At 40.3% G+C, this 24,803-nt stretch overlaps 1 protein-coding gene across 3 annotated transcripts in view; it reads right to left on the bottom strand.

Annotated features, from left to right (window-relative positions):
* The window catches only part of COX10 (cytochrome c oxidase assembly factor heme A:farnesyltransferase COX10), a 145,269-nt gene that overhangs the window by 32,882 nt on the left and 87,584 nt on the right, over positions 1–24,803 (bottom strand). For all 3 annotated transcript variants that reach the window (XR_001889263.1, XM_017892390.1, XM_017892391.1), the window contains exon 5: positions 16,916–16,986. Coding sequence is in view for 2 of the 3 variants with exons in the window: in XM_017892390.1 (XP_017747879.1) it covers positions 16,916–16,986 (71 nt within the window). In the remaining variant the exon portion in view is untranslated. The remainder of the gene's footprint in view (positions 1–16,915; positions 16,987–24,803) is intronic.

The raw sequence follows: 24,803 nt of genomic DNA, 5'->3' as shown, positions 1-24,803 counted from the left end.
ATATATATATATAGAAAATTTCTATGTTGCTTAAAACGTAAAGGGTTTTACTGGAACTATTTCAAAACAGTCCATTATCTTACTGTTCCTTGTTTATTAAATATATTCAAGGTCACTTTTTCCATTGTTTGAAACAACATAGACAAAAGGGAGCTCAGTAACAAACAGGCAAGCAGCACCAAGACTGGCACTCAAAGCTGTAATAGGACCAGATGCATTTTCAGTTTCTTGAAACAGTGGAGCTGCAGTTTATTCCGTTTATTTAGGTCAGCCCTAAGGTGAAACTATATTATATTCAAAATTATCCTTTAAAATCCCCTGAACTCATCCATAAAGTACACGGAAGGTTATGTATGTACAATTCTGGAAAATAATGACTGTGCTCACTAGGGTTTGAGTTACATTAAAAGGGGGAACAAAGAAAAGACTATATTTAGATGGCTGGGCATTCAAACCATTCTGCCTTTAAGAAGACTCTCAGTAGAGGAGAGGTGGAGAATTCTATGGGGTTCAGTTTCCCTGCGGGGTTTACTCTGTTCTGTCTTCACAATACAAGCATCGGCAGCCTGGCTAAACAGAAATGTATTTCTGTTGCTGATGGCTGTGAGGATTTGACTGAACAGAGGAGTGGCACCTTCTCTGGGATTATGTTCTAGTGTCTCCTTTGCTCCTCTCCCTTATAATGAATTACAGGTAGACAGAGCTATAGCACTGTAACAAAGGTGAAGATACACATAGGCAATAGAGACGGGAGCATTTCAGAGAAGAAAGGCAATGGTAGCCAGCCTGAATTCTGAGCTGAGTCACAGCAGAACTTCTGCTGTGACCACCCTGATCCAAGCTATCAAGTTATGCCAGGAGCTGTCCCAAGTCTCTCTCCTGGGATTCTATGGTCTATTTTACCCAGGCAGCTAAGGGGTTCTTTTAACCTAAATCTGGTCACACCAGTCCCATTTGTACAACTCACTTCTGGCTTCTCCCACTGCACACGGCGTTACAGGCCTTCTGACTTCATCTTGTGCCACCCTGCCCCTTGTTCATTATGCTCTCACCACACTGGCCTTTCTATTTATAGTGTCAGGTACAAGCCCACTCTAGCCACCATGTGTTCCCCCAGATCTCCGCATCACTCTCCTTCAGGTCTCAACTCCAGTCCTCTCCCTCCCAGTGCCTTCCTGCTCTGGAGTGCTCTCTCCCAGTTGTTCTGTATTATCATTCTGTCTCTTTCCTTGGTACCATTGGTGCCCACCTAGAATGATGTTTTAGAGTTCATCTGTTCACTGGCTGATGCTCTACCTTCCCCACCGGACTGAAATGAAGGCAGGGATCAGGTCACGCTGGTCACATTCCAGCATTTAGCACACAGCGTTACATCCAGAGATGCTCAGGACACAGTTCTGATAAAAGTAGTAACAATGATGACAACAGTATCATTTACTGATGGCTTTATGAGAACAGTCGTTTTCTCACATAACTTTGTGAGGTGGAAGGCACGATCCTCATTTTATAGGTGAGGAAACAGAGCCTCAGAGAAGTTAAGTAATATGGTCAGGGTTGCATGGTGAAGCAGGCAGAGGAGCCAGGTTTTGATTCCAGGCAGTCGGACCCCAAAATCTTATGTTCTACAACCTATAGCATTCTATTCCCCAAGGAAAAACCAAGTGCTCTGAAAATCTAGTCTAAAACAGACTCTAATTTTTCATACACAAATTTACCAATTTCAAGTGTACAGTTAGTTCTGAGTTAAAAAAAAAAAAAAACCAAAAAAACACTACCACAATCAAGATATAGAACATATAAATTTATCTTTTCAAAAAGTTTCTTATGCCCCCCTGTAGCCAGTTCCCTCCTGTCACCCCCTAGTTCCTGGTAACCACTGACCTTACTTCTGTGCCTAGTTTTGGCTTTCTGAAATGTCACACAAATGGCATCACGTGGCACGTCGTCTTTTGCCTCTGTCTTCTTTCACTGAACATAGTGCTTTTGAAACACACCCGTGTCACTGCGTGTACCAGTGGTTTGTTCCTTTTTATTTCTGAGTAGTATTTCGGCCATAATTTGTTTATCCATTCACCAGCTGAGGGATGTGTAGGTTGTCTTTAGTGATATTTAAGCTAATATTCATGTACAGATCTTTGTACGGACATGTGTCCATACATACACAGGAGTGGGATTGTATGGTAAATTTTGTTTAAATTTATTGAAATCTGCCACACTGTTCTCTGAATTGATTGTACCATTCTGCATTCACACTAGCAACATATGAGAGCTTCAGGTATTCCACACCCTTGTCAGCACTGTATTGTTGTTTTTAATAACTGTTAATTATGCTAATCAGCGTGTAGTGGTATCTCACTGTGTTTTTAATTTGCATTTCCCCTAATGATTACTAACGCTGAAAATCTTTTGCTTATTTAACATCTGTATTTCATCTTTGGAGTAGGGCCTACTTAAATCTTTTACGCACTTTTTTTTTTTTTTTTTTTTTGAGACAGGGTCTTGCTCTGTCACCTAGACTAGAGTGCAGCAGCGTGATCTTAGCTGACTGCAATGTCTGCTTCCTGGGCTCGAGTGATCCTCCCTCCTCAGCCTCCCAAGTAGTTGGGACTACAGGCACATGCCACCATACCTGTCTAATTTTTAAAAAAAATTTTTATAAAGATGAGTTCTCACTATATTGCACAGAGTGGTCTCAAACTCCTGGGCTCAAGCAGTCCTCCTGCTTCGGCCTCCTAAAGGGCTAGGATTACAGGCGTGAGTCACTGTGCCCAGCCCCTTCTGTCTACTTTTAAGGTGGTTTTCTTAAAGAGTTTAAGACTTCTTTCTGTATTCTGTACATGAGTTCTTTACCATGTCTGTATTTTACAAATGTTATCTCCTACTCTGTGGCTTTTATTTTCATTTTAAGTGTCTTCTGAAGAGCAGAAGTTTTTAATTTTGATGAAGTAGAGTTTATCTACTTTTCTTGCGTGGTTTGTGGCTTTTGTGTTTTATCGAAGAGTCCTCTGCCGAGTCCAGTTTCACTGGGGAGCAGCCCATGTTGCCATTGCTGGAAGTGGAATTCCACAGCTGATTTTGGTATACTGACCTTGTATCCTTCACCCGTGCTAGATTTACTAATTACTGCTGGTAGCTTTTCTGTAGATTCCTTTGAATTTTCCATGTAAACAATCACATTGTGAAAAGAATTTCATTTCTTTCCAATGTATGTGACTTTTCTTTCTCTCTCTTGCCTTATTATGTACTAGTTAGGAGCTCCAGAACAACACGGACCAAGGTCCAATTCCTACAGAACAGCCCTCACAGTGTAGTCTGGTCCGTACATTTTCCTTAACCTCTTCCCAGTTTAGCTTCCTCACAATTCTCCTATACACACTCTTCCCTCCACAGCTGGCCGGGTTGCCTGTTTTTATCCTTACACATATATTTTGCACTCCTGTCTTTGCACCTTTGCTCACCATGTTCATCTTGCCTGATATGGTCTTTGCTTTATTCTCTACCTATCCAAAACCTATTTGTCTGTCAAGGTCTACAGCCTGTCTCTCTATCTTGATGTTCATTTTGTCTCTTTACTCATTCTCCACTCCTGTCCTAATAGCCTTCTCATCACCTTGACAGCAGATGCCATGTATTCCTTCTTTGGTATCTTTACTTCTGTATTTCTGCCACCTGGAAGGTCATTTCTTTCTCTATCATCCATCCACCTGTCCATCCATCCATTTTTAAGCATTAGCTACCTGCCAGAGATAATGGCTAGCATGCAAGCTCCACGACGGCAAGAATTTTTGTCTGTTTTGTTCACCTCTGTAATACAGTATTGACAATGGTGCCTAAAACTGTTCATGCGACAGAGTGTTAATACCCAGAAAGTACAAGGAATTCAAACAGTTCAATAGTAAAAACAAACAAACAAATAATGCCATGGAAATGTGGGCAAATGACATGACATTTTTTGAAAGAAGACATACATGGTGGCTCATGCCTGTAATCCCAGCACTTCGGGAGGCCAAGACGGAAAGATCACTTGAGGCCAGGAGTTTGAGACCAGCCTGGGCGACATAGTGAGACCCTGTGTCTACAAAAAATTAAAAAAAAAAATTAGCTGGGTATGCTGGCTCGCACTTGTAATCCCAGCACTTCAGGAGGCTGAGGCTGGAGAAACGCTTGAGCCCAGGAGTTCGAGACTAGCCACAGAAAGTAAAAAAAATTACCTAGGCCCAGCGACTGGCACCTGTAATTCCAGCTACTTGGGAGGCTGAGGTGGGAGGATCACGAGTTCCGGAGGTTGAGGGTGCAGTGAGCCATAGTCCTGCCACTGCACTCCAGCCTGGGTAACAGAGCAGGACCTGTCTCAAACAAAAAAAGAAAAAGAAAAAAAGAAGACATACGAATAGCCAAAACGTATACAAGAAAATGCTCAACATCACTAATCATCAGAGGAATGCAAATTAAAACCACAATAAGATATCATTTTACCCCAGTCAGAATAGCTATTGTTATTATAAAAAGACAAAAAATGAAGATGTTGATGAGGATGCAGAGAAAAGGGAACTCTTACACACTGTTGATGGGCATGTAAATTAGTATAGCCTCTATGGAAAATAGTATGGCGATCTCCCAAAGAACTAAAAATAGAACTACCATTTGATCCAGCAATCCCACTACTATCTACCCAAAAGGAAATAAATCAATATAAATAAAAAAGATACCTGTACTCACGTTTATTGTAGTACTTTTCACCACAGCAAAGATATGTGTTTTGTGTTGAATATGTTTGGTGAAAAAGTGACTGATCACTTATGGGAGACCTATCTGCCAGCTGAGTGGAAGACAGATGAAGGAGGGTTAGGAAGAAGGCAGAGAAATCAGCTGGGATGTGCTGTAATAACCCATGCAAAACTGATGATGGTTTGAAGCTAAAGCACTGAGGTGAGAGGGCATAGATTCCAGGGTAAACCAGGGGGTTGAAAAGACACAATTTGTTGAGTAATCAGATGAAGGGGATAACAAAAAGAGTGTCTAGGATGGCTTTATAGGTGCCTGACTTTGGAACATAAATTAAGGTATTAAGGAAAAAGATTTGGGAACGAAAGTGAATTGGGGTAAAACACAAAATGTGAGCTGCCTGCAGGGGCAGCCTAATAGATTTTCAAAGGAACTAGGCTCAGAAAAGCAATCTGGGCTGGAGGTACAGACAGTGTGGACTGTAGTAAATGCAGGGAAGTGAGTGAGAAGGAGGTTAAGGACCACCAAACTAGAGTAGGTAGAGGAGGAAGGAACAGAAACAAGAGCTCAGCAGGGAACAGGCAGAATGACTTATTTCTTACTCATCCTCTGGTTCTCAGCTTCAAGACTCATTCCCTGAGAAGTAATCCTTGGCCTCCTCAGTTTGAGGTAGATACTCCTCTTTGTGCTCCCACGTCACAGTGGGCCTGTCTGTGGTATTCAGCACATTACACACATGAGATGCTTCATGACTCAGAATCCCACAAGACACCATGCCTGGCTTGCATGTGCATTAAAAAAACACATTTGTTGAGTGAAATGTACCTTTGACAACACTTAGTGTCCTTTTAATGCACGTGTGTTGCCATCTCCTCGACGTGATTCCAAGAGAATGAAGACCATGTTATTTACCTCTCTGCAACCTTAGGAACTAGCACCCTTTTCTACATAGACAACACTCTCCACAAAAGTGTTCTGATGATGACAGTATGAGGGAAAGTTTCAATAACCCGTCATTCTACTTTCCACTGAGTGTTTTTGCCTACCAACTTAATCATACTGGAAACACACAGTTTTCATTCTGAGTTCACTTATTCAGCAAGTGTTTTTGCTTACCCCTCCCCATCCTTTGAAAATAACGTGAATTTCTTTTTTATGTTATTAGCTGACAGGCATATTTTAAAGCAAATTTAAAAAATTCAAATTCTGTAAACAACTCAACATTTCTCTATAGTTTTAAACCTCTTCCCTAACAACGTACTTTTATTTACATGATTTTAGTGATCTTATTATTATATCCATAATAATGTTATGAGATGAACAGGTTAGGATTTTTCTTTTCCCTGAGATAGGGTCTCATTCTGTTCCCCAGGCTGGAGTGCAGTGGTGCAATCATAGTTCACTGGAACCTCCAAATCCAGAGCTCAAGCAATTCTCCTGCCTCAGTCTCCAAGTAGCTGTGATGACAGGAGCGTGCCGCCATGCACAGCTAATTTTAATTTTTTTTTTTGTAAAGACAGGGTCCCACTATGTTGCTCAGGCTGGTCTCAAACTCCTGGCCTCAAGTGATCTGCCCACCTTTGCCTCCCAAAGTGTTGAAATTACAGGTGTGAACCATGCACCTGGCCTCGGTTAGCAATTACGATTGCTCTTTACACATGAGGAAGCAGTAATGTGGAAAGATTAATTAAATGACTTGTCATGCTTAGAGTCAGTTAAGTAACATTTTTCATTAGACCATGATCATCATATGAAGAATACCTGAAGACTGACATGTTATTTATTACATAAAAATTTGTAAAATTGCTAATTGGCTTTTTCCAGTCACCAAGTTAAAACTGGGTAATATTTAATCTTTCTATTAAGAGGTTAAACTTCTCTGACATTTTCCTTAATTGCATGACTGAGTTTGCAGACTCAACTTGTAAAGTGGGTTTACTCACTATATTAGTCCATTTCATGTTGCTATAAAACAATACCTGAGACTGGGTAATTTATAAAAAAAAAAAAGAAGTTACTTAGCTCACTGTTCTGTAGGCTGTGAAGTTCAAGGGCATGGCTCTGGCTTCTGGTGAGAGCTTTCACATAGCATCAAAATATAGCAAAGAAGGTCAACAGGGAAGTAGACATGTACAAATGGGAAAACCTGAGGGCTTCCTGCTTTATGGCAACCCACTCTCTCAGAGACTAGCCCATTCCCATGAGAACTAATCCAGTCTCCTGAGAGCAAGAACGAATTCACCATGACAATAGCACCAAGCCATTCATGAAGAATCTGATCCCATAACCCAAACACCTCCCACTAGGCCCTACCTCTCAACACCAAAACATCAGGGATCAACTTTCAACACAAGTTTTGGTGAGGACAAACAAACCACATCCAAACCAAAGGATTCACCCTTCAATGTGAGTCCCTAATATGCGACATATGAACTCTAAGGTGTGTTCTTTGCCAGAGAATAAAAGGAGGCTCTAAATCTAACTCCCTCATTACAATAATCATTATAGCCAGAACGATTTGCCAGAAATGTTCAAAGAAGTCAGTTTGTTTGTCCATATGGCCTCCCCAGCCATGTGGAACTGTGAGTCAGTTAAATGTCTTTTCTTTATAAACGACCCAGTCTCAGGTAGTTCTTTATAGCAGTGTGAAAATGGACTAATACAGAAAATTGGTACCAGGAGTGGGGTGCTGTTATGAAGATACCTGAAAATGTGGAAGCGACTTTGGAGCTGGGTAGTGGGCAGAGGTTGGAAAAGTTTGAAGGGCTCAGAAAAGGACAGGAAGATGTGGGAATGTTTGGAACTTCCTGGAGACTTGTTGAATGGTTTTAACCAAAATGCTGACAGTGATATGGACAATGAAGTCCAGGCTAAGGTGGTCTCCGATGGAGACAAGGAAATTATTGGGAATTAGAGTAAAGGTCACTCTTGCAATGCTTTAGCAAAGAGACATTATGCCCCTGCCCTAGAGATCTGTGGAACTTTGAACTTGAGAGAGATGATTTAGGATATCTGGCAGAAGAAATTTCTAAGCAGCAAAGCATTCAAGAGGTGACCTGATTTTTTCTGAAGGTGTACAGTCATATGCATTCACAAATAGATGGTCTGAAGTTGGAACTTACATTTAAAAGGTAGGCAGAATGTAAAAGTTTGAAAGATTTACAGACTGACCATGTGGTAGAAAAGAAAAACCCATTTTCTGCAGAGAAATTCAAGCTGCCTGCAGAAATTTGCATAAGAATGAAGAGCAGAATGTTAATTGCCAAGAGAATAGGAAAAATCTCTCCAGAGTATTCCAGAGATCTTTGCTGTAGCCCCTCCCATCGCAGGCCCAGAGGCATAGGAGTGAAAAATGGCTTCATGGGCTGAGGCCAGGGCCCTGCTGCTCTGTATAGCTTCTGTACAGCCCTGTGTCCCAGCCATTCCAGCTCCAGCTGTGGCTAAAAAGAGCCAAGGTATAGCTCAAGCTATGGCTTCAGAAGGTGCAAGCCCCAAGCCTTGGTTGCTTCCACATGGTGTTGGGCCTGCAGGTGCACAGAAGACAAGAGTTGGGCTTCGGGAGCCTCTGCCTAGATTTCAGGGTATGGAAATGCCTGGATGTCCAGGCAGAAGTCTGCTGCATGCAAGGGCTGAGCCCTCATGGAGAACCTCTGTCAGGGCAGAGCCTCCATACAAAGTCCTCACTGGAGCACTGCCTAGTGGAGCTGTGAGAGGACAGCTACTATCCTCCAGACCTCAGAATGGTAGATCCACTGACAGCTTGCACCATGTGCCTGGAAAAGCCACAGGCACTCAAGGGTAGCCCGTGAAAGCAGTCATGAGGGCTGTACCCTGTAGAGCCACAGAAGCAGAACTGCCCAAGGCCTTGGGAGCCCAACTCTTGCATCAGTGTGCCCTGGATGTGAGACATGGAGTCAAAGGAGATTATTTTGGAGCTTCAAGATTTAATGATTGTCCTTTTGGGTTTCGGACATGCATGGGGCCTGCAGCCCCTTTGTTTTGGCCAATTTCTCCCACTTGGAATGGGAGCATTTAGCCAATGCCTGTACCCTCATTGTATCTTGTGGGTAACTTGCTTTTGATTTTATAGGCTCATAGGTGAAAGGGATTTCCCTTGTCTCAGATGGGACTTTGGACTTGGACTTTTAAGTTAATGCTGGAATGAGTTAGGAGTTTGAGGGACTGTTGGGAAGGCATGATTGTGTATTGAAATGTGAGAAGGACATGAGATTTGGGAGGAGCCGGGGCAGAATGATACGGTTTGGCTCTGTGTCCCTGCCAAATCTCATCTCAAATTGTAATTCTCACATTTCGAGGGAGGGACCTGCTGGGAGGTGGTGGTTGGATCATGGGTGTGGTTTCCCCTATGCTGTTCTCATGACATGGAGTTCTCACAAGATCTGATGGTTTAAAAGTTTGTGGCAGTTCTCCCTTTGCTCTTTCTCTCTCCTGCTACCATGTAGGAAGGTGCTTGCTTCTGCTTGATCTTCTACTATGACTGTAAATTTCCTGAGGCCTCCCCAGCCATGTGGAACTGTGAGTTAATTAAATCTCTTTTCTTTATAAATGGCCCAGTCTCAGTAGTTCTTTATATCAGTGTGAAAATGAACTAACACACTGCCCAACTGATTGACTCTCCATTTCATGAAAGAGTTTTCTACAGAATGCAATGCTATTTGATAGCAATTTACCCACAGTAGAACTTCTTTCAAAATTGGAGTTAGTCCTCTCAAACTCTGACACTGTTTTATCTACCAAGTTAATATAAAATTTTAAATCTTTTGTTTTCATTTCAACAATGTTCACAGCATCTTCGTCAGAAATACATTAGGTCTCAAGAAACCACTTTCTTTACTCATCCATAAGAAGCAATTCTTCATGTGTTCAAGTTTTATCATGAGATTGCAGCAATCCAGTCACATCTTTAGGGTCTACTTCTAATTCTCATTCTCTTGCTATTTCTTTCATATCTGCCTCCACTGAAGTATTAAACTCCCCAATGTCATACATTAGAGTTGGAAGCAATTTTTTCAGACCCCTGTTAATGTTGACATTTTAACCTCCTTCCTGAATCATGAATGTTTTTCATGGCATGTAGAATGGTGAATCCTTTCCAGTCGGTTTTCAATTTGCTTTTCCCAGATCCATCAGAGGAATCACGATCTATGGGAACAGCCTTACAAAATGTATTTCTTAAATAAAACTAAAAAGTCAATTATGGTTGTAATCCCAGCACTTTGGGAGGCTGAGGCGGGCAGATCACAAGGTCCAGAGTTCGAGACCAGCCTGACCACATGGTGAAACCCCATCTCTACTAAAAATACAGACACACACACACAAATTAGCCAGGGGTGGTGGTGCATGCCTGTAATCCCAGCTACTCAGGAGGCTGAGGCAGGAGAATTGCTTGAACCGGGGAGGTGGAGGTTGTAGTGAGCAGAGATCACACCACTGTACTCCAGCCTGAGTGACAGAGGGAGACTGTCTCAAAAAAAAAAAAAAAAAAAAAAAAACGCGAAATGACTCTTTGATCCATGGGCTGCAGAATGGATGTTGTGTTGGCAGGCATGAAAACATTAGTTTCCTTGTGTATCTCCATCAGAGCTCTTGGGTGACCAGGTGCATTGTCAATAAGCAGTAATATTTTGCAGGCAATCTTTTCCTCTGAGCAATAGGTTTCAAAATATTCAGTAAACCATGTTGTAAACAGATGTACTGGTATCCAGGCTTTGTTTTTCCATTTATAGAGTACAGGCAGAGTAGATTTAGTGTAATTCTTAAGAGTCTTAGGATTTTTGGAATGGTAAATGAGCATTGGCTTCAACCTAAAGATAGTATCAGTCTTAGCCTCTAATGAGAGAGTTAGCCTATCCTTTGAAGTTTTGAAGCCAGGCATTAACTTCTCCCCTCTAGCTATCGAAGTCCTAGATGGCATCTTCTTCCAATAGAGGGTTGTTTTGTCTATATGAAAACTCTATTGTTTAGTGTGGCCATGTTCATCAATGAACTTATAGCTAGAAATACTGGATAACTTGCTGTAGCTTCTCCATTAGCACTTGCTGCTTCACCTTGCACTTTCTGTTTTGAAGCTGGCTTATTTTCTTAAACCTCATGAACCAATCCCTGCCAGTTTCAAACGTTTCTTCTGCAGTTTCCTCACCTCTCTCAGCCTTCATAAAACTGAAGAGAGTTAGGGCCTTGCTTTGGATTAGGCCTTCGTGTGAGGTAATGCTGTGGCTGCTTAGATCTAGCCAGATCACTAAAACATTCTTCATATCAGCAATAAGACTGTTTCACTTTCTTATCATTTCTGTATTCACTGAAGTAGCACTTTTAATTTCCTCTAATAACTTGTCCTTTACATTCACAACTTGGCTGTTTGGTGCCAAAGGCCTAGCCTTCAGCCTATCTCAGCTTTCAACATGCCACCTTCCTCATTAAGCTTAATCATTTCTAGCTTTTGACTTAAAGTGAGAGACATGCAATTTTTCCTTTCACCTGCACACACAAGGCTATTATAGGGTTATTAATTGGGCTAATTTCAATATTGTTGGTTCTCAGGGAATAAGGAGGTCCAAAGAGCGGGGGAGAGATGGGGAAACTGCCAGTTGGTGGAGCAGTCAAAACACACACAACCACTTATCGATTAAGTTTGCTGTCTTCTATCGGCACAGTTGGTGGTGTCCCAAAACAATGACAACAGTAACATCAAACACAACTGATCACAGATCACCATGCCAGATATAATAATAACAAAAAGCTTGAAGTATTGTATGAATTATGAAAGTGTGACACAGAGACACAAAGTGACCATGTGCTGCTGGAAAAATGGCACCAACAGACTTGTTTGCTGCAGGCTTGCCACAGACCTTCAATTTGTAAAAAATGTAGTATCTGTGAAGCACAATAAAGCAAAGTGCAATAAAATGAGGTATGCCTGCATACCTGGAAACTATAATAATTTAGATACATTATACTTTACATTTATATGTTTTTCTCTTCTAAGCAAAATAAGCAATGCCAATTTGCATGAAACAGCCTCAGAAATAAGGAAATTCTGTGAGCATCACAATCATATTTCCCTCTGTACAGGGTGGCATTACCGTTATCATACAAACTGGGCATTGTTGAAAGGGAAACAGGACGTTATCAATAATTCTGTGGGGGCAAACCAGGACTGTCCTGGGCAAACCCATTTGACCTTCAGCCCATTTTACAATCATGCTATGTGGGAGAACACTATCCCTACGTGATCTCTTTGATCCTAATCACCTGATATACACATAACAATGACACCTTCTCTTCTTTCTTTCACTGACTCAGTTTAATCTCTGGATCTAGCTGAATAGCTAGAGATACATCTTTGGGCTATAATGTCTGGCCAATGGCTTCTTGTTCCTCACTTGCCTCAAGGCCACATACTCTAAATGGTTCTCACTGGGATCTATTCTTTGCCATTTTGTCTATGGCTTGCACAAAGGGATGCCTTAGAAACCCATTGTTTATTTTCCTCAACAGAACGCCATAATCCCAAATGTTGAAATCTTGAAAAATCAAAATCCTTAAAGTCTAAAATCCCAAAAGATCAAAATCCTGAAAATATAATTCTGGAAAAAATAATTTAAAAATTCTTTAAAAGATATCTCTGTACATTTCTGAAAGGGAATTTGAGAAACATACAAAAACATGACAGAACACTTTATAAGCCACTTTACACAATAAAATAGGCAGTAATAACATATTCATTTGTGCAAGCATAAACACTCAGGTATACTAATGACAGTCACATGGGCATAACAGTTAAAAGCAGACAAACCTTATTCATAAAGAAAGAGGTCAAACAAAGGAAATGTATAAATCCATATCACTATGGATGGTGATGGTGTGCAGTCAGTGGTAAAACTGTGTTCCTCTGAAATGCCATGACAGACAACTTTTTTCACAAGACTGCTCAAAAACCATGATGGGTCACCATCACCACATACACAGTCCCCAGAGCCAAGATCTTGAGAACTTCTATCTTTCACAAACACAGATGGATAAAAAGGACATCTTTCCATTTGTTGAGGAACTGTCAGTGTTTTTACATCCATGCACAATGCTAATACACAAAGTCAAATTTGTGATAATGCACTTTGTGGAGTCAGGTTTGCAAAAAACGCACAAATTGAATTAGAACTCTAAAAGGCCTTACACAATCTATACCTCCGGAATTGGAAATGAAGTGAAGATGAAATACATAGCATAGTGAATTGTAAAAACAATGCCGACAATTTAAAATGGTGAAAAAAACTGAAGAGAAAGAAAAAAACTAAAAAAGAAAATTAGACAAATGAAAGAGTATTACAGGGATAGATTATGAGCAATTGAACAGAGACAGTCCATCAGAGCAGGCCGACTTTCATAATCATTACCCATATCTTGATTTCTTGCATCACGATGAATAGCTGCTTTTTTTCTTTTAAGACACGGCTCTCCCTGGAGAATACATTCACATTCATTTTCAATGTGGTTCTGATCTTTTTGAAACTCTTCTATGATTTGATATAAACTGACATGAGCACTCCTTATTAAATTTTCCCGGCTGGGCACAGTGGCTCATGCCTGTAATCCTAGCACTTTGGGAGGCCAAGCCAGGCGGATCACTTGAGGTCAGGAGTTCAAGACCAGCCTGGCCAACATGGCAAAACCCAGTCTCTACAAAAATACCAAAAAATTAGCCAGGTGTGGTGGCACACACCTGTAGTCCCAACTAGTTGGGAGGCCGAGGGAGGGGAATCACCTGAACCTGGGAGGTAGAGGTTGCAGTGAGCCAAGATCACGCCACTGCACTCCAGCCTGGGCAAGAGAGTGAGACTCTGTCTCTAAATAGATGAATAAATACACAAATTTTCCCATCTTATGCCATGCTTCTATGTTATTTTGGGTAAAAGGAAATCCATTCCACATGCACCCATATACAGAACATAAATTTGGTGGAAACAATACTGGTGATCGAAGAGCAGCACCATTTCGTGTCATCTTATCCTAACACGCACATAATTATTTTCAAACCAGTCAGTAACTTTACTGGTTTCTTCAGGCAAATGCAGCTTTAATTTATTAAAAGCTCCTGGAATGTCATAAGTTGGAAGGAATGCCAATGCAGACAAATAATGTATTTTTAAAGTGAGGTTTTCGGTTTTCAGTGTTGCCAAATCGTGTAGCCAACCCGCTCATCTGAATTTTCCGCCAAATGCATTGGGCTGAATGGAAAAAATACACTTTATTGGTAACATCTTGAAATTCACTTTAGATGCCTTGATTGTACCTAACTCTGTATCTGTGTTTGAGGATCCGATTACAATCCATTTTCTTTTGCAAAGTCTTCCAAATCTTCAAATAAGTGTTTATAAACTGCTTCACATTTTCCAGTCATTAATACATAAAGGAGGGAATAATTTCTAGAATTTGTGGATCCAACAGGGGCATATTCTATATAGTTGATTAAAAAAAAAAGTGGGGATAGTTTTGAAAGTGCCATCCATTAGCCAACATGAAGCATGTGCTGATTTTTCTACATTAGACTGAGTGGTAAATATAAGAAGTCTATCTTCTTTGACAGTCAAATCACTAATCAAGAATAGGTCACCATTTAATGGTTTTTTGTGACACTAGAGGAACTTCAATATCAGCAAGCGTCTTTGGTTCAGAAGGTCCCTGGGCTTGTTGAATTCCTTTTATTCTCTGATGAAGGGCATTTTTTGAAGGCAAACATGGTGTTATGTGTGAAGGGGCAGAAGTTGTACATGACAGAATAATCTGACAGGGAAGATTTCTTGTATTTTTTGCCAGTATTTTCATTTCTATGATCTTCGAAACACTCACTACACTTGTATTCCGAAAGTGGTTGTGGTCTACAAATTTTATAAGTATATGCTATCCATTTGAAAGTCTGTTTATTGCCAGCTGTTGCAATTAAGCAATTTTCTGCTTTCAAAGCACCAATAATAATTAGCTTGAAAATGTTTATCTTTCACATTAGGTAGCCTCATACACTTAACTTATCATAGCCTTTTTTAGAGGGAACAATATCACAGATCTCTTCCATTGTGTTGTAAGAAATACAGTAAGAAGGAATAATCTTTGGCTTCCCCAGTGGCAAATCTGTATTAGTCAGAGTTCTACAGGGATACAGAACCAATAGGATGTGTATATAGATATATGAGAGGGGATTTGTTAAGGGGAACTGACTCATGCAATTATGGTGGCTGAGAAGTCCCACGACAGGCCATCTGCAAGCTGAAGACCCTAGGATGTCAATGACCCTAGGAGCTTTTCAGCTCAGGCTGAAAGCCTCAGGACCCAGGGGGCTTCTGGTGTATGTCCAAAGGCCAGCAAGCCTGGCGTTCTGATGTCTAAGGCAGAGGAAGATAAGTCTGTCCCAGCTCTTATAGAGACACCAGTTCGCTCTCTTTATCTGTTCTCTTCCAGCCTCCAGCCAAGTGGATGTTACTCACCAACACTGAGGGCAAATCTTCCCTATCTACTCAGATTCACACACTATTCTCCTCTGGAAATACCCTCACAGACACACCCAAAATAATGCTTCCCCTGGTTTCTAGGTATTCTTCAATCTAGTCAAGCTGACACCTATAATTAAGTCCACAGGTTCACCCCTTGTCAACCTGGCATCGATATGCATCTCCGTAAACCATACTTAAGCTTTAAATAAAGATAAAAATAAAGCGATAGTTCCACCTAACATGATTTTACTATCCTGTGATTGGAATTTTCGGGACTTTGGACATTAGGGATTTGAGACTTTAGGAATTTTGATCTTTTGGGACTTCAATATTTGGGACTGTGCCTTTTGGGATCATGATCCAAACCCCTTTTAAAAGGAGAGTGTTGCCGATTACAACAGCTAAGGCCCCAGTGCTCCCTCCTGAGTACTAACAGGTTGTGCTTCCACCACAAAGTAAGATGGGCTGGACAAAGGAAAGATGGGCTGTTTAAAATGATGAGCCTTTATCTGATTATGCTTAAAGACTACTTGCTGGGCCTATTCCTACACTTCCCTGGTTCTAAAGGAGGGTATAATTTCACTGAGGAAAAACGACTGAACAGAAATTCCAAAGCATTACCAGGGGCAATAGCAGCTTTTAGCTCTTGAGATAGGTTATAGACTTTGCATTTTCCCCTCTAAAATAGATCTACCCAAATAAAAATATTTTGACAGTTTCTAAACCTCAAACACAGCATATACCTTTGTGTTATTATTTCAGAAAAAGGAAATAAAATATCCAGTAGATGTAGTTTTTGGTGTTATATCTTTTCATCCTGGTTTCTATTGCCCTTTTTAATATAAGATATTAGAATTCATTGAGAAAGTGTCTAAAACCAGCATAATCACTTATAGATCAATTTTTTGCATAGATTGAATCTGATTGGCATATACCGTTTGGCTTCCCCTTTATTGCCTTTTACCTAAATATGGTGATCGTTTTGATTCAAACAAGTGTTACCACAATAAAATTTTTAAGGCTCCATGAGGGCCATTGCCCTAGAAACGTGAAGACAGAAATCCAATGATTTATCACAGTCAGTATAAACCATTTGGCCCTTTTTATTCTTCTAGGCTTGTAATATATATTAGGTTAAAAAAAAAGTTTTTAAATGCCGGTTTAGAGGTCTCCAGGAAGTAAAATGTTTAATTATTAACCATTAGTGATATTAAAATATTTATATGCCTTTTAGTTCTACTTAATTGAAATTGGTGGAGAGTGATGGAGACAGTGCTTTACTTGGCATACAACAGCATTATCAGTTTATCTGAAAAAGTAAGATTTCAGACATCCTTCTTCTGAGACCCTACATGGATTTGTCTGAAAATCATTGGCGTTAATGCAATGTTTTCATCTTCAGCCACTACAAATGAAAGTCTATGTCTCAAAGTAGAATTAACAAAAAAAATCTATCACACAAGTTACTACCATAAAAAAAACCCTGCCATTCTTACATCCATCTCAAGTGCTTTATAAAACATTTTGGTTAGAGGTGGAAAATACTGCATTTCCATATTAATTTGTTCCTTTGTGGGTATTTTATTTTCACTTCACAGCTCAAAGCAAAATAGTGGGAAATGACTCAGATGAACAAGCAAATGAATGCTTTATAATGTGGAAGACACTTGTATTCATGATTTTACCTGATTTGTCCACGAACCAGCGGTCTGTTCTTTGTCCTATTCATGTTTGAGTCAAATGGCACCTCAAAAAACTGTAAAAAGACAGACAACATTAACTATAAAACAATTCCTTTCTTCTGCTCTAGCACTGAACATTTTTTCTATAGTAAACTTCATTTTAATTTTGATAGTATAAATCAATACTCTGGCACTTCTTGAAGAAAAATTAAAAAAGAAAACAATTTGCACTAGGTGCCAGGAATATCTACTTTTATCCACTTTGAAAATCACTTGTTAAACATACAAGTGGTATGTCCCTTGACATATGCAGATGATTGGCTCTAGGATCCCCCATGTGTGGATAACCAAATCCACACACACTCAACTCCCGCAGTAGGCCCTCCAGAACCCGCCTATGAGAAAAGGTGGCTCCTCTTTATATTCAAGTTTCACATCTTGCAGTCTGCGTTGATTGAAATAAATCCATGTATAAGTGGACCCACACAGTTCAAACCCGTGTCACTCAAGGGTCGCTTGTATAGTTTCAGGTTTGAAGCATTAGCGCTGTAAATAATTTCAGAATCTTTCACACAACCCAAAGTCTGTGAATCAACCAAGAATCAACTGACCCCGAGGAATGGACTACTGATGTCAAGAACCAGGGCGAACGTAATTAAGATCGCAGATGAAATTGACGATATACTGTGATGAAGGTAACCATCCTATTCTGCCCAGGATAGTTCTAATTCACATCTTGGTGCCAGTATCATTAACAGAAACCTCTTTCATTCTGAAAGCATCCTAGCTTGGACAATAGATTGGTATGGTCATCCTAATAATGAAGTACAGTTTTAATTGTTTATAAAAGACAAGGCCCAAGGGATTATCAAAACTAATTTTCCAAAGCCTTGACAAACTGTACAGTATGTTCTTAAATTTGTTATTAATGTCTCTTACTAGTCTCCTTTTTTGCTAAAACAGAATACTCAAAAAATGTGCTGATCAGGTTATTATTTAAGAACATCTTTGACTAAATGGGCTAGAATCAAATCAACAGATGAAACAATAATTCAATGGAAGGCTGAAGTCAGTATTTCCCCAGCTATGTTCCCTTACTGTCCCTGGAGTTGCTCCAGGAAGAATGACTCTATGGTCAAACCATATTAGTACAATAAAATCTCTGAGAAATCCCAAAGTGAAGAAACCTAATTAACCTTACTTTAGGCAGTGTTCCCCAAATTTATTTGACCATGAAACCTTTTTTCAAGAGAAACATAAACAACAGATTTCAGAAATTCCTGGTCTGACTAGATTTGAGTGACAGGAATCATTTCTTACTAATGTCTGTATGAATCATAGCTCTTTGTAGAGTGTGTTGTACTAGATATGTGTTCTATAAATGTTAGAAAAAAATAAACACTAGTGCTAAAAAGACGAATAAGTAGCATTCTATTTTATTGTACTTTTACAAGTCATCTAGTATGATTTGCTAAGAAGTATAGGTTAAAAATGAAAGAAAATTTATTCTGAACTATTTGAGAAATGTAGAATTTATCCCTGTAAGTTTGGGACATCTGGTAAGTTGTGTTCCCTTTAATTTTCAAAAAAACTTTGACATACGTTTCCTTTCCCTGTATCCTATACTACAGACTATCTACTTTTAATTTTTTTACAATGTCTTGATATTCCTAAACACAATGACGTTTTCCAGTATGATTATTTACTTTTTTCTTTCCCATTCCTTTCACATTACTATAGTCATCTCACTCACAACACTCTGAGTGTTACGCACAGTGAGGATTCCCTGTCATTCATATTAAGTATCTACTAGTCCTAGTCCTTCACACTTGGGTCATAATGACCATCCAGTTACAGTTCATTTAACCAATGGTAAGCTACCTGTGATTCTCAGACCTTTAAAAGAAAACTACATACCAATAATGATAACCATTACTATCCCCACAGCATTAAGATAGCATATATTATCTATAATTATAAGAATAAAAGATAGTCTTCTCTTGATGGCTAACCTTTATGAAGAATGGGCTATACATGTTAAGTATTTTACATGCATTGCAAAAGGAGCTGTATACCAAGCCTGAGTTTTCAGAGCTTCCTGGGCACTGCTACACCTGGGTTCCTGTGTGTGTGGCTGTAGTCAGAGTAAGAAACTAAATGTCAGGAGTCTGCATTGCCTCACCTGCATTGCCTGAGGCCATGGCTGCATGAGAAGACCCCAGATTAGGAAATGGCAGTGTTCACCCTACAGGTGGCTTTTTTGAATTGGTTTCTGTTGGAAGCAACTGTGGCACCTGCAGTTTTTATCGACTGCAGCATATTCCACTTAACGGATATACCATAAAACCAATCCCGTAGAGATGAACAGGTAGGTTATTGTTCATCATTCTATATGACAAACATCCCTAAACATGTATCTGCATATGTGTGCAATTATTGTTACAGGATAAATGCCTAGAATGTTCCCCTCCTTTTGAAAACAGTCCTGCCCTGACTTGAACACACTACTTAAAAGGGGTTCTCCTAATTCTACATTCTCTCAATGCTCCTCTTTAGGCTCATTATTCAGTCCATACAATTTCCTTAGTGTCTACTACACACCATACAACGCGGATACAAAAGTCAGTCAGATTCAGAACCTGCTTTCAAGAAGTTCTTACTCTATGCAGTATGCAGGTGTTGGCAAACTACAGCTAATGGGCCAAATCCAGCCTGCACCTGTTTTTAAGACCCACAAGCCACTGTCTTTTTATATCTCCTTAATAATTGGGAAAGTAAGTTAAAAGAAGAGTACTTGTGGCATGTGAAAATTATATGAAAGTCAAATTTCAGTGTCCATAAACAAAGTTTTATTGGAATTCAGCTACACCCATTTGCCTAAGTATTGCTATGGCTGCTTTTACACAACAGCAGAGCTGGGTAGTTGCAACAGAGACCGCATAGCCCACAAAGCATAGAATGTTCACTGTCTTACTCTGCGGAAAATGTCTGCCAACTCCTAATCCACTAGAAGGACTGAGATAAGAGAACCTGGCTAATTATAATCACATGTGCAGTAGGAGGACAGAATTGTGCAAAGGATTATGGGAGTCCAGAGAATGGGCTCTGAACCCAGGTAGGGAGACAGAAAAGGGCAAGGACGATTTTCCTCAAGTACTCTTTAAGGGAAGCTTAAAGGCTGAGCAGGGCTAGATGGTTAAGGGTATACGGTAGGAGGGACAAGCACTCCAGACAGAGGAAGCATGAATAAATGCGTAGGAGGCAGAATTTTGATGAAATGCTGGAGTACCTAGGAGAAGTTCAACACAGCAGACCGATTAAGAGCCTAGTCTTGTAGCTAGAGAAATTAGGGTTAAATTTCAGATTTAGGCCAGGCATGGTGGCTCACGCCTATAATCCCAGAACTTTGGGAGGCCGAGAGGGGCGGATCACGAGGTCAGGAGATCGAGACCATCCTGGATACACAGTGAAACCCCGTCTCTACTAAAAATACAACAAATTAGTTGGACGTGGTGGCGGGCACCTGTAGTCCCAGCAACTTGGGAGGCGGAGGCAGGAGAATGGCGTGAACCTTCCCGGGAGGCAGAGCTTGCAGTGAGCTAAGATCACGCCATTGCACTCCAGCCTGGATGACAGAGCGAGACTCCGTTTCAAAAAAAAAAAAAAATTCAGATTTACCATTTAATAGTGGCTGTGCAACCTGGGTAAACCTAATTTCTTCATATAATATAGAACTTGTCAGGTAATGTAAGGATTAAGATAATGTACATAGGCATGATGCCTGGCACACAGAATGTGCTTACTAAAGATTAGTTTATTTGCTATTACCATGAGTGTTGCTGTATGGCTGGTGATGAAGCTCCAGAGGTAGACAAGGGTCACGGAGAGCCTCACGTGCCATGGTAATGTGCCAAGACTCTGCTGTGTACGAGGTGTATTTTGGATTGATCCCTATGACCGCCACTTGGAGGATGATTTTGACAGAAAACATTGTAAAGAAGCCCAGGTGAGATGATGAGGGCCTAAACAAGGGCTGTGACAGTGGAGATGAAGAGGAAGCAACCTTTCCCTTTCCCCCCAACACAATGACCCTTACCCAAAGTGCAGACCCTTGCCTTCCGTGTTCACTCTCCTATCTTTTTTTTTTTTTTTTTTGGGGTGGACCCCCAGGGCGGGGGGCAGTGGCGGGATCTGGGCCCCCTGGGAGCTCTGCCTCCCGGGTTCACGCCATTCTCCTGCCTCAGCCTTCCGAGTAGCTGGGACTACAGGCACCCGCCACCATGCCCAGCTAATTTTTTGTATTTTAGTAGAGACAGGGTTTCACCGTGTTAGCCAGGATGGTCTTGATCTCCTGACCTCGTGATCAACCTGTCTCGGCCTCCCAAAGTGCTGGGATTACAGGCGTGAGCCACCACGCCCAGCCTCACTCTCCTATCTTTCAATAAAGCCACTACGTGTGCAGCCCTGACTTTCTGCTGGGCTCCAATTTTGTAATGTCACTTGATTGCTGTTTGTTTTTTTTTTTTTTTTTTTTAAGTTTTTTAAAACACAAACCAATTGTTTCAAATTGAATTCAACACACTTCCATGAAAATCAAAGTGCCTCTCCAGATTCTTTTTTTGTTAAACATACAACTTCTCTATAACCCATGTCAGAATCTTTAGAATTGGCTGATTTCTTCCATGCACTGGCCAACTATATCCAATTCATCACCACATCCTGATTATTTGGACTTCATAATATTTCTCAAATCTACCCTTCCTGGTTCACTCTGCTATTGCCACTACTATAGAAGCCTAATGAAATTACTTGCTCAAAAATATTTAACGGACTCCTCACACTGCTCACTCCCAACAGACCCTAAAAAATCCAAATTCTTCGAAAGTTATTCAAAGGCTATCCCTAATCCAGCCCTCACACTACTTTCAAGCTTCTCAATTACTTTATTTTTATCCCCTGGTCACACTCGTTGCTGTCTCAGTAACAGAGCAAACTGACCATGGGAGTTGGAGACTCAGCCAGCTTCTGACTCTGAAGTTGGAGAAAGTTATGTCGGAAGCCTTAGTTTCCTCAGCTGCAAATGGGAATAATTTCTCTAACTATTGAAGTTACTATGAGGATCTGAAAAGGCAGTGTAAGTGACGGACTGTAGCACATCATGCACTTCTGCTCATTTCTCACCTATGTCTGCATCCATTGATTAGACTGACGTTCCTTGAATCTTCACCTTCACTTAACAAACCCAACCCATCTTTTAACACTAAGTTCAGATTCAACTACCTAGACTGAAGCCTAAACTTCTGACTTAAATGTTATCTCTCTCTCCTTTCAATCCCCATGTCACTTGTCTGAACCACTTAAGAGATGTGTGGTTGCAATTGATGTGAATTCAAAATAATGCAAATAGAACAAACACTCATCAAGAATTACATAATTTAAAAGTAGCAGGTCAAGCGAATAAATCTTTTGTTATTTTACAACATAGCAATGTCACTCTAGTTGGTAAATAAAAATACAGATTATCCATTGTTAGAGTCAATCTCTTTTTCTTAACAGTTATATCTTTATTAAGGTATAATCGACATGCAATAACCTACACATATTTAAACTATTTAATTTGGTAAGTTTCAACTTATGTATTTACCCACGAAACACCCACCAATCAAGGTACTGAATATATTCAAATCAACCCAAAATGTTTTGTTATGTTTCCCTGTAGTCCCCCTCTCCCACCGACCTCACAAGCTCCTTGTCCTCAGGCAGTCACTGAATTGTTTCGTGTTCCTATACATTACTTGCATTTTCTAGAGCTTTATGTAAATAAAATGGACTCTTTTTGTCTGAATTTTTTGCACTCCAAATAACAACTTTTGATATTCATCATCTTGCAGAGGGTTTCAATAGTTCATTCCTTTTTATTGCTGAGTAATATTCAATTGTATCGCAGTTTGTGCATCCTTTTACTTGCTGATGGATATTTGGTTTTTGGATGGATATCTGGTTAATGGATATTTGAACATTTCTAATAGCTTTTAACTATTACAGAAAAGCAGCTATGAACACCTGTGTGCAAGTCTTTGTATGGACATATGCTTTTCACTCTCAAAGCTAAACACACATATATCATATAGATGAGGTATTTAAACTACTTAGGAAACTGTCAAACTATTTCACGAAGTGGTTGTGCCACTTTTTCATTCCCACAGCAGTATAGGAAAGCTCCACTTCTAGGTTTTGGTTGTGTTACGTGGTAAGGACAAAGTGTTTGCCAAGGACAAAGAGAATAGGCACTGGCTATCAGAAGAAAGTGGTTATAAATACCAGCAATGACCCTGTGATCACTTGCAGAAATGAGGACTAGAACAGTTATAAATGTTTTTTACTTATTTTGATAGAACTGTATTTGTATATATGAATCAAACTTTTTATTCCTCTCTCCTATCCTCCTACCATTTAATGTAAAATATGTTAACAGTATTTAGACTCATACTTCAGTATTTAAGTTATGCAGTATCAAGGAGCTTGAAGAGAAATGAATGGCACCTAAAGATGAATAGAGACTTGTATTCTCTTTTGGGGAGTAAATTAGTGATTTTTTGGTTGTCAGAGGGTAAGTTTTATTGTGTTTGGCATAAAGCATGATTCTGCTATCACCTTATTTGGAAGTTTAGTATGGCTGAAAGATGTATCTGACTGCCAAGTTGACAAGGGTGAACCGTGATGGCTCTGTGCTGTGTCAATTTAGTTAATCCAGAACTACATTACCCAGAATTCCCTTTCTGTACAGTTTTAGGTTAGGGCTGGCCAAAAGAAGCTTACATGAGATGTGGAAGCTGGAAATGAAGCAGTAGCCATGCTTACACTTGGAAAATTGGCATAAGGTCAGGTACTACAGTGGAGCACACACAATTGTGAATCTGTTGGCTCACACTGTTGGCCTGGAGCAGTGCTGGGCCTGCAGTTTCTGTAGCTCCTGCCAGATGTCCTTGGGTTGCAGTTGATCCCCGGGCTTTTCCAGTTTCTTATTATCCTGGGCCAAGTATGTGCGCTGCTCCTTGGGGGTACATACAAGCTCTTCTGTAGGTCATGTGCATCATCAAAGTCCGATGTGTAGAAGTGGCAAGGGCAAGAGACAGTCATGTGGTCTAGTTTATTCTAATGAGTTTTAGGTCGTCCTCACAGATTCCAGGTTGTTCTTACTCTCTTCTACTTCCCTTATAGACGGCTCTGCTTTTGTCAGGCCCAGCACTAGATACTGGGGCAACAGCCTCACAGGCTGCTTAACTCAAAGGAGTGCATAAGGTCTAACCCCTACATCAGCCTGATATGGTTTGGCTCTGTGTCCCCACCCAAATCTCATCTTGAATTGTACTCCCATAATTTCTGTGTGTTGTGGGAGGGACCTGGTGGGAGAGAATTGAATCATGGTGGCGATTTCCTCCATACTGTTCTTGTGGTAGTGAATATGCCTCACAAGATCTGATGGTTTGATAAGGGGAAACCTGTTTCGCTTGGTTCTCATTCTCTACCTTACCTGCTGCAATGCAAGATGTGCCTTTCACCTTCCACCATGATTGTGAGACCTCCCCAGCCATGTGGAACTGTAGGTCCAATTAAACCTCTTTCTTTCGTACATTGCCCAATCTCGGGTATGTGTTTTATCAGCAGCGTGAAAACGGACTAACACACAGCCCTGATATCCTGCATAGTGGTTCTGACATTCTGATGAAACTTTGATACAAATTTCTCTTACTTTGAACAGAGCTACTGCTTAAAGGTATTTAGTTTTTCCATATAGTCCTCTTAGTTAACTATCTAAATGGCTGACTTCCTGAGATATGTGAATTCATAATTCTTAATGTTAAGGGGAAACGGTATAGTACCATGCAAA

The sequence above is a fragment of the Rhinopithecus bieti genome, unplaced genomic scaffold (genome assembly GCF_001698545.2).
Source record: "Rhinopithecus bieti isolate Rb0 unplaced genomic scaffold, ASM169854v2 scaffold_20098, whole genome shotgun sequence".
Taxonomy (NCBI): Eukaryota; Metazoa; Chordata; class Mammalia; order Primates; family Cercopithecidae; genus Rhinopithecus; species Rhinopithecus bieti.
Note: the sequence above shows the minus strand (reverse complement) of the source record. Positions and strands in the feature narration are given on the sequence as shown.